The sequence below is a fragment of the Triticum aestivum genome, chromosome 3B (assembly GCF_018294505.1).
Source record: "Triticum aestivum cultivar Chinese Spring chromosome 3B, IWGSC CS RefSeq v2.1, whole genome shotgun sequence".
NCBI classification, from domain to species: domain Eukaryota; kingdom Viridiplantae; phylum Streptophyta; class Magnoliopsida; order Poales; family Poaceae; genus Triticum; species Triticum aestivum.
The window spans coordinates 404122855-404133347 of NC_057801.1; the positions used below are offsets into that span (position 1 = coordinate 404122855).

Genomic DNA, 10493 nt, shown 5'->3' on the forward strand with positions numbered 1-10493 from the left:
AGGAGGAGCTGGTGGGAGCCGTGTGCTCCTGGGAAGGCACCGAACGCGTTGACGCGCTCAGGCGCGACCTATGGTGGCTAAAACGACGGCGGCATCATAGCCGGCGGCGATGAGCTCTCGGCTCTGGCGGAATCGAGCTAGCAGAGATAAACAGAGGGGAGGCGAGCATAGGGGAAGGTGCAGGAGCTCACGAGGGGTCGGAAGAGAAGCTCGGTGGGCTTGGGGAAGCTTCCGCGATGACGAATTGACGGCGGCGATCTCCGGGCACCGGAGATGAAGACGACGACGCTCCGGTCGACTGCGGCCTCCTCTGGTCGCGTGCATCGGGTGTGTAGCTCCACAGGGTCGGGGCGGATCTCAGGGATGCGGAGAGGGAGCGAGGGGGTGGCTGCGGCCGTGGTGTAGCTCGTCGGCGGCAGCGGGTGTGTTCGGTGGTGCCGCGCGGAGAGAGTAAAGGAGGGGAAGAGGTCCGGGGGGAGAGGGGAGAGGCACCAGAGAGTTGGGGAAGTGAGGGCGAAGGTGTTGGGAGTCTTCGTGGCGCCGATTAGGACAAAGGGGCGGCCTCCAGCGCGAAGCAGGAGGTGGAGAGCTCCGTGGGTGCGCGCGTGTTCGCTCCTGCCTACTGGCAGGAGGAAGACGACGAGCGAGGAGGTAAGTGGGCTGGGCCGGCCACGTGGGCCGCCAGGTGGGCCAGGTGGGTTCCTTTCTCCTTTTCATTTTCTTTCTATTTTCTATTTTGTTTCTCTGTTTTGATTTAGTAATAATGCTAAACCATTTTGTAAACTCCTGAAATAATTTGTGGACTCTCTCTGGATTATTCGAGTGACCCACATTTAGTTTCAAAATTATTTGAGCACTTAAATTATTTATAGTATTTAAATGCCCAAACTCAAATACATTATGATTTAATTCAAAAATCCAAAAATGATCTAAGAATATATTCATCATTTTTGGCAGAGGTTTCCACCTTAACCAGAAATCATGAACTTTTCTTATGGACATTTTGGGTTTATTGAAAAAGATTTTAATCCATCCTAGTTGAATTGATTTAATGCTAGGGTTTGGACATCCCCATTTCAATCTTAAATAAAATTTAGACATGCTGCAACAACCAAGCTAGTCCAAGTGCATAGCAAGGCTAGGGATGTGACATGGGTAACTTGGTGCACCTATGCAGGGAAGATATATATTCGAATACCGTGTCCGCGGTAATGGACGTTCAGACTTATATCCTGGTCTTATATAACTAGAAATGGATACTTGAGATATGTAATGGATGTGTGGCTCCGGGATTGCTTTCTCGTAGGGAGTCGAGGAAGGATCTCTGGGCGTTGATAATACAACATGTTTGTTAAATATTAAAATGCTATTCTTTACTCTTCTACATGTTGCAAGATGCTTGGAGCTACTTGAAGATGCTAGTCTTCGATAGGCTAGGCCTTCCCCCTCTATTCTGGCATTCTGCAGTTCAGTCCACAGATACAACCCTTTCATTTGATACCAATGCATACTTAGTATAGATCTGATGCTTGCGAGTACTTTGGATGTGTACTCGCGGTTTCTTTGCTACCCCCTTTTCCCCTTCTTCCTTCTTTCCGGTTGATGCAACTAGATGGTGGATCCCTAGAGCCAGATGCAACCGCCGATGGATGCTGCTACGTGAAGACCGACGACGACCAGGAGTAGTTAGGAGGTCCTAGGCAGGAGGCCTTGCCTCTTCGATCGTGTTGCTTTTGTGCTAGCCTTCTTAAGGCATCCTTGTTTAACTTATGTCTGTACTCAGATATTACTGCTTCCGCTGACTCTTGTCTATCGAGCTTGTATTCGAGCCCTCGAGGCCCCTGGCTTGTAATATAAAGCTTGTATTATTTTGATTTGTGTCCAGAGTTGTATTGTGATATCATCCCGTGAGTCCCTGATCTTGATCGTACACATTTGCATGTATGATTAGTGTACGATTGAATCGGGGGCGTCACAAGTTGGTATCGGAGCCGACTGCCTGTAGGATCCCCCTTTCCAACTCCTTGGCCGAAGTTGAGTCTAGCGTTTGAAAAACGGTTTACTAACATTGCTGTGTGGCTTACGGGCCCATGTCGCCATTGGGTGGTATTAGGATCTTTTATTCCTCGTCTATGCTCTGGGAATCTGATCTCTCTTCTATTCGGGTTAAATGGTTTTGCAAACTATAACTCTAGGTTCTCGTAAATACTTCTCCCGGAGAGCCCCTTCATTCCAGATGATGGCCCGCTTCACCAGAAGATTCTGAAGATACTCTTTGATGTTTTCCCCGAGACCCTTGTACCCTTCGTCGTTGCAATCCCTACCACCGATAAATCCTTATGCGTAACTACCTATTTTAAGCGTGCGGACCCTATGGGTTCGAGAACTATGTAGACATGACCGAGACACGTCCCCGGTCAATAACCAATAGCGGAACCTGGATGCTCATATTGGTTCCTATATATTCTACGAAGATCTTTATCGGTCAAACCGCATAACAACATACGTTGTTCCCGTTGTCATCGGTATGTTACTCGCCCGAGATTCGATCGTCGGTATCTCATACCTAGTTCAATCTCGTTACCGGCAAGTCTCTTTACTCGTTCTGTAATACTTCATCCCGCAACTAACTCATTAGTCACAATGCTTGCAAGGCTTATAGTGATGAGTATTACCGAGAGGGCCCAGAGATACCTCTCCGAAACACGGAGTGACAAATTCTAATCTCGATCTATGCCAACCCAACAAACACCTTCGAAGACACCTGTAGAGCACCTTTATAATCACCCATTTACGTTGTGACGTTTGGTAGCACACAAAGTGTTCCTCCGGTATTCAGGAGTTGCATAATTTCATAGTCTGAGGAACTTGTATAAGTCATGAAGAAAGCAGTAGCAATGAAACTAACACGATCATAATGCTAAGCTAACGGATGGGTCATGTCCATCACATCATTCTGCTAATGATGTGATCACATTCATCAAATGACAACACATGTCTATGGTTTGGAAACATAACCATCTTTGATTAACGAGCTAGTCAAATAGAGGCATACTAGAGACTATATGTTTTATCTATGTATTCACACATGTACTAAGTTTCCGATTAATATAGTTCTAGCATGAATAATAAACATTTATCATGAATTAAGGAAATAAATAATAACTTTATTATTGCCTCTAGGGCATATTTCCTTCACCCCCCTCTGGACCCCTCTTCTCGTTCCTTTCAGGAGGCGAGAATGTCAGGCTCCAAGGGTCATGACCCTCTTCTAAATCAGGCCATCTCGATGGAATGAGCCATGAGACTTGGGTTTGGCCCAGTTACGCGAATAGGCAAAAGGTTTATAAAGGAGAAGCTAGGCAGAGGAGGACAACGAATTGATTTGTTAATCATCTTCAGCTTCCCATCTTTGCTTCTATTCCCCACCCCTCCTCTTGGATCCCTCTCATGCCTTGTTGATTTCTCACCCCGACCTTTGTATTCGCAATTTATATCCATATATGTTGGTGCTAATCCAGTTCTTCGTCCCATCTCTATGCATTGGTCTCCAAGTAGAAATATTTTTTGTAATCCAACAATTGATCATGGTAAGGATGACCAATGGAGTTATCCCAAAAATTCTGCTATACATGTGGATAATTAAAACGTTTCACGGGTAGTGACCTAAGAACATGTACAATGGTGCTATCTTAGGTGTGCCACATATGATAATTGCTGAGGTGGATGAGAGAGAATTCACTTATTTAAGAGATGATATCTTAGCCCAATATATGTCACCATAATTTTGGAAATAGCTAGTTATCTTAGATAAGATTAAGAGGTAACCCCTTGTGTACATGTTGCATTGCCATCTTTAAATTACATGCAAGGTTTATGATAAAGCTATCATATCAACGATTGTACATGTCCTAAATATTTTGTTATTACATGTGGCAAGCGCACATGATGGATTGATCAAGTGGCTAGGGAGCCGCTAGGGCCGAGAATTTTTGTTATCACGCGTGCTCTAGCTGTTCGCTTTGATCCTCGAGGCCATAACTAGTCAAAGACGGGTTCAGATCGTCTTCTTCCGATTGAATCTACCCACAACCCAACCCTTCCAACATGGCCGCCTCCTACATAGCGGTATTGCTCATCCTCGCCGCAGTTGCCCCACGCCCCTCCTCGGCTCGGCACGTCGTCACCTTCATCCCTAGTCGCGGCGTCTCCCCCTCCTCCCTGGCCTGGGACCCCACCGCTCAGCACTTCGTCGTCGCCGGCGGAGGCGACGCCGTCCTATCCGTATCCGACGCCGGCGTGACCGAATCGATCGCGTCCCCCGGTGCCTCCGCAGTCGCCGTTGACGACCGCCGCCGTCGTCTCATAGTAGCGTCCGCCGGTTCCGTCTCCGCTTTCGACCTCCGCACCCCTCGCCCCCATCGCCTCCTCTTCTCCACCACGCTCCCCGACCCCGCCGCGCCCGGCGGCGTCGCCGTGGACCCACAATCTGGCGTCGCCTTCCTCACCTTGGGCGCCCAAATCTACAGCCTTTCCCCTGACGGCGACCTCGCCGCGCTCCCTGCTTCGCCCGTCTATGGCTCGGAGCCCCTTTCCTCCCTCACCGCACACGTGAGCCGCGGGTTCCTCCTCGTCGGCCGTCCCAGCACCGGCCACCTCCTCCGCGTCGACATGGAGGACGGATCCGCAAGAGCCGTTTCAGGGGCCTTTACGCCCCCCACGCCGATCGCCGTCGCGGTGCGGAGCGATGGGACGGTGGCGGTGGGCGGGGCCACGACTCTGCGCCTGGTCTGGAGCAACGACGGGTGGGTGTCTTGTGCGGAGCATGACGTGGGGGAACCGGATGGCGCTGTCGCGGCGGTGGCGGTAAGGGAGCGGAAGCGGTTGTACGCGCTGGTGGAGGCGGAGGTGGAGGGGAAGAGGGAATGGCGGATCGAGGAGGTGGAGTGGAAAAAGGAGGGGGAGGGGGAGATGGTGGCGCTGTTAATCTTGGTCGGCGCCGCCCTCGCCATCTTCATGTTCTGGAGGTTCCAGATGCGGCAGCTCGCCGGCAACATGAACAAGAAGATCAGATAGAAGGATCATAGTGCCTGGCCATCCCCAGCTTTATTTTTTATTTCCTTCTGCATTTAGTTGACGCAGGTATATTTGTGTATACAGTATTAGACATGTTATAATTATCAGTTTTCATTAACTGTGAATCCCTTGATCTTTGCTTGCTCGGTGGTTTTGATGTAATAGATTCCTTTTCCTTTCTCAGAATCACGATGTAATGGAATTGGGCATAAATAGTGGATGATGGAGTTGCGGACCCATGGTTGATTGCATCTCTTTTGACATTCTAGTATGTGCTGTCCTTCCTCACAGTGGAGATTGGTTTCTTCAATTTATCGTTGTGTGCGCCGTCCGGCACGGTGGCACAGTCAGAGCACACACACGCCAGAGGACTAGCGCACAATCACACACCCCGCGCACACCAGCAGATAGCACGCACGCACGCAAGTATACAGCGCGCACGAGCGAGCAGCGGGCGGAGGCAAAATTTCGTGTTTTGACCTTTTTTTAAACCTATTCGAGATTTGACCCCGGTTTGTAAAAATTTCAAGGTCTGATCTTTTTGCTACCGCCACAGACTTTGACGATAAGGTATAACATGCTATCGCCACGGGCTATGGCGATGGGTTTTAACTGCGCCGTCACGCCGTCGTAACGTGGAAATAGCGGTAGGCCATTATATCCTACCGCCGCAATTGTTGGCGGTAGAGTCTGCATATACTACACCGCAGAAAAGAGAGTAGCTTCTCTGCCGCTCTAGGCCGTGCCCTAGTCCTCTAGCTGCCGCTCTAGGCCTTGCCCTAGTCCTGGGGCTGAAACACCACGCAGCAAAGAAACAGCCAGAGAGAGAGAAAGGATGACAGAGATAGAGCCAGAGCTCGAGCTAGCGCATGCAGCTAGCTGCAGAAGCAACGCATGGGATGGAGGCATGGATCACTGTAGCTGTGCATCATCATAGCATGCATGTCTGGTGGCAGGGGTTCTCCATTTAAGAAATATTTCCTGTACTATATGCATGGTTGACACACTGCTACAGTGGGTGAGATGGTGGGTGCTGTGGGGGTGCAGACCCTACCGCCAACAATTCTGGCGGTAGGATACAATGGGCTACCGCCGAAGACTTTGGCGGTAGGGTATTTTTCATGTTTAACGATCGTGATGGCGCAGTTAAACCCTACCGTCTTATGCCGTGGCGGTAGCATGTTATACCTTACCGCCAAAACCTGTGGCGGTAGCAAAAAGGGTCAGATCTCAAAAATTTTACGAACCGGGGTCAGATCTCGAATAGGTTTGAAAAAAGGGTCAAAACATGAAATTTAGCCGCGGGCGGAGTCGGGAGACAACGCGCACGCACACACGGCTCGTCACGGTCCAGGTCGTGGTGCCGCGAGAGCTCGGAGCCCCGCCGTGCCCCTGCACAGCACAGACGCCAAGGATACCGTGGCATGTTCCTGCACGCACGCATGCCGTCGACGCTGGGATGGGGCGGCTGCCACCCAACTCGCGCGCGTTTGCCTGAGACGGCATCTGTTGCCATCCATGGCGTCGCGTCACACGCCGATCCATGGCTGCTGTCCGAGGTCCTCATGGCGGGGGGTCATGGCTGCGAGGCGAGCGTGCCGGCTCAAGTGAGGCGGCGTCACATGGATTCAAGTCGGGGACAAGGTGGGGCGGGTGGTCGTCGGGCGAGCAGTCGGAACGAGAGGTCGGAGTGGGAAAAAACACCTCGTCCGTCAGTGCCTCTTCCACACACAGCCAATCCTAAAGCCTACAATGAAAGGTGTTTAAAGAAATAAGCCAATCTTTTTTTAAACGCCGATTCTTATTTGTATAGGGCAGACGCTTAATTAGGCGTCTCTCATATAGAAATAGGCACTGGTGCTTCAGAAAACCCCGGTTTATTTTTCTAAGCATCTTCCTAAGCATAGCATTCTACACGGTCTAAGAGTGGAAGCTGACCGATCTTGCCTCTATTTTTTTTACTTTAAGACTATAAGAAAGGCCCCTACAGTATAATAGATGCAATAAAACCAAGTTACAAGTACCATGCCTTGAACCTGGGTGGGAGGAAAGGCAGCAGCCCCTTCCCATCACTAGGCTATGCCTTAGTCTACATCAGCCCCTTCCCACCACTAGGCTATGTGTTAGTCTGCGTCATGTCTCATATTTGATGATATGCATCTGAGTATCTCATATTTCATCCCTTAGATCCATACGAACCATCCAAAAGATTTCCTACGTAGTACGTGCGGCACGCTAGACTAATCTAAGCTTCGTCATCGGAGATGTCCACGACGTCCATGCCAGGCTCCGGGTAGATGGGTGCATAGGAGGGCTCCAGCTCATCCTCCTCATCCATAAACGCGAGCATCTTGTCGATGTCCGCGGCGTGCTCCGCCTCTGCCTCCTGCAGTAGACGGTGCTTGGCCCCCGCCGCCGATTTCAACCGGAGGGAATCGAGGATCGCTTGCTACTCTGCCTGCAGATCCGTGGCCCAGCGTCCCCCACGTCCTCCTCCTCCCCCCTTGCCTCGTGCTCCTCCTCCTTGGGATCTACCGCATCCCGAGGTAGCCCCACGCTGATCCGGGCTTCGTGCCTTGCTAGGACCTGCTCAAGGAGCTGCAGTCGGTGCTCCGGCATTAGAAACATTGCTCGGCGTCGTGGGAGCATGGCTACTAGCGGAAAGTGGCGGATGGCGAGCGGAAAGTGGCGGACGACGAGCGTAAAGTGGCGGCGGCAGAAGGGAGGGGGAAATGTGGATGGTTAGGGTTTCAGTGCCGGCAGTCAGCTTAAATAGCCGGATGAAAGCACAAGTGCTCTCTGGGTGATTTTGGTAATTAATGTCAATATATTTCTTGTTAGACTAATAGTCCCATCTAGTATATTTCACACAAAGTTCAAGAGTGAGTGGCAAGGACAAGAGGATGTGGAACCTCCCTCAAAATGATAAAATGATAAGGACAAAGATTGGCATAAGCTCAACACTCTTCATTTCTATTTAAGTGATCCAAGATCACATTGAGTCCATAGCAAAGCCAATACTATTAAAAGGGGATGAGGTGTTGCTTAATGGTCTACTTAAAGTGCTTAGTGATATTGCCCCCAAAACCCTCAACCACTTTCTCCATCCAAATATGTCCTAACTCAAATTCCAAACTCGGCCCATCGATTCTTTCTATCCAGAGCCATCGACTTCATTTGAAATAGCCAGTGCCAGAAACCCTATCGATTCGGTGACACCGATACGGATCTCGGTCCCATCGAGATGGCTTTGCCAGCGCTCTATGATCTATTGCATTCACTTTGGCCCTACCGAGTTTATGCAACCGGTCTCACCGAGTTGGCGTGACAGATTCTCTGTTGCTTATTGCTTCACTTTGGTCCCACCGAGTTGATGCAATCGGCGCCATCGAGATGATGTTTGCCCTAAGCCCTAGCACATTGGTCCCACCAAGTTGTTCCAGGCGGTCCCACCGAGATTCCTAACGTTCATATTTTTGAACAGATCGGTGCCACCGAGTTTTCTAATCGGTGCCACCGAGATGAGTCAAAAGTGTGCAAAGGTTGGATTTTGTGTGGAGGCTATATATACCCCTCCACCCCTCTTCATTCAAGAGAGAGCCATCAGAATGTGCCTACACTTCCATCATCCATTTTCTGAGAGAGAACCACCTACTCATGTGTTGAGATCAAGAGGTTCCATACCAACCTTTTGAACCTTGATTTCTAGCCTTCCTGAAGTTGCTTTCCACTCAAATCCTTCTTCCACCATAGCCAAATCTGTGAGAGAGAGTTGAGTGTTGGGGAGACTATCATTTGAAGCACAAGAGCAAGGAGTACATCATCTACGCACCATCCATTACCTTTTGGAGAGTGGTGTCTCTTCAATTGGTTAGGTGTCACTTGGGAGCCTCCATCGTAATGTGCAGTTGAACCAAGAAGTTTGTAAGGGCAAGGAGATCGCCTACTTCGTGAAGATCTACCCAAGTGAGGCAAGTCCTTTGTGGGCGAGGGCCATGGTGGGATATACAAGGTTGCTTCTTCATGGATCCATCATGGGTGGAACCCTCCGTGGACTCGTGCATCCATTACACTTCGTGGGTTGAAGTCTCCATCAACGTGGATGTACGGTAGCACCACCTATCAGAACCACGCCAAAAACCATCATGTCCCCGTTGCGTTTGCCTTCTTCAAGCCCTTCCCTTTACTTACATATGCAATGTCCTACTTTCCGCTGCTACACTCTTAGACTTGCATGTGTATGGTGTTACTTGACTTGTCATAATTGTTAAAATCTTCCTACAACTAAAATTGGGAAAAGGTTAATTTTATTTTGTCAAGTAGTTAAATCACCCCCCTCTAGACATACTTTCGATCCTACAAGTTGTATCAGAGTTTTGGTCTCTATAAGCCTTGATTTGCATTGCTTTCGTGATCATAGCCTTGGTTTAACAAACTAGGAGAGTATGGCGTCTAGTGAGGGTAACTATCATCGTAGCGGTCCGTATTTTGATGGTACAAATTTTGCTAGTTGGAAGCATAAGATGAAAATGCATATTCTTGGTCATAACCCCACCATTTGGGTTGTTGTTCGCATTGGCTTGCAAGGTGAATTGTTTTAGGATGGTAGAGAACCGGATCATGAAGCGACCGCGGAAGAATTGAAGATGTTGCAATAAATGCTCAAACATGTGATATTCTCTTCAATGGATTATGCCCTGAGGAATTCAACAGAATCAACCGCCTTGAGAATGCAAAGAAAATTTGGGAAACTTCGGTTGATATGCATGAAGGTACCGAGTTCATCAAGGAATCCAAGTTGTATGTGCTTCAAAGTCAACTTGACAAGTTCAAGATGAAGGATGGTGAAGGAGTCGCTGAAATGTACTCTGGGCTTGCTCTCATCACAAATGAGATTATTGGCTTAGGAAGTGAAGAGATAACCGACAAGTTCATCATCAAGAAGATCCTTAGAGCCTTGGATGGCAAATATGATACCATGTGCACATTGATCCAAATGATGCCCAATTACAAAGATCCCAAGCCTACTGAAAGGATCAAGAAGAGGTGTCTAGAGGGGGGGGGGGTGATTAGACACTCAACTAGAAAAAGTGACATTTTTAAGTTCTTCAAGGTGAGGTGGAGTTTTAGCACAAGTTTAAGCATTCACAATACATTTCAAGCAAGCATGGCAAGAGTATATGAGCAACGGAAAGTAAAGAATACAATTTGCAAGAAAGTAAAGGGATAAGATTGGAGTCTGCAAACGCAATTGGAGACATGGAGGTTTTTGGCGTGGTTCCGATAGGTGGTGCTATCATACATCCACGTTGATGGAGACTTCAACCCACGAAGCGTAATGGTTGCGCGAGTCCACGGAGGACTCCACCCACAAAGGGTCCACAAAGAAGCAACCTTGTCTATCCCACCATGGCCAT

The 10493-nt window shown here is 49.1% G+C and overlaps 1 protein-coding gene across 1 annotated transcript; it reads left to right on the forward strand.

The window, feature by feature from the left end:
* The first annotated feature begins 3988 nt into the window (after positions 1-3988).
* On the forward strand, positions 3989-5315 carry LOC123070074 (uncharacterized). The gene has a single exon (XM_044493091.1). It carries the CDS (start codon positions 4108-4110, stop codon positions 5074-5076), a length of 969 nt encoding a protein of 322 aa, XP_044349026.1. The 5' UTR covers positions 3989-4107; the 3' UTR covers positions 5077-5315.
* The last annotated feature ends 5178 nt before the right edge of the window (positions 5316-10493 follow it).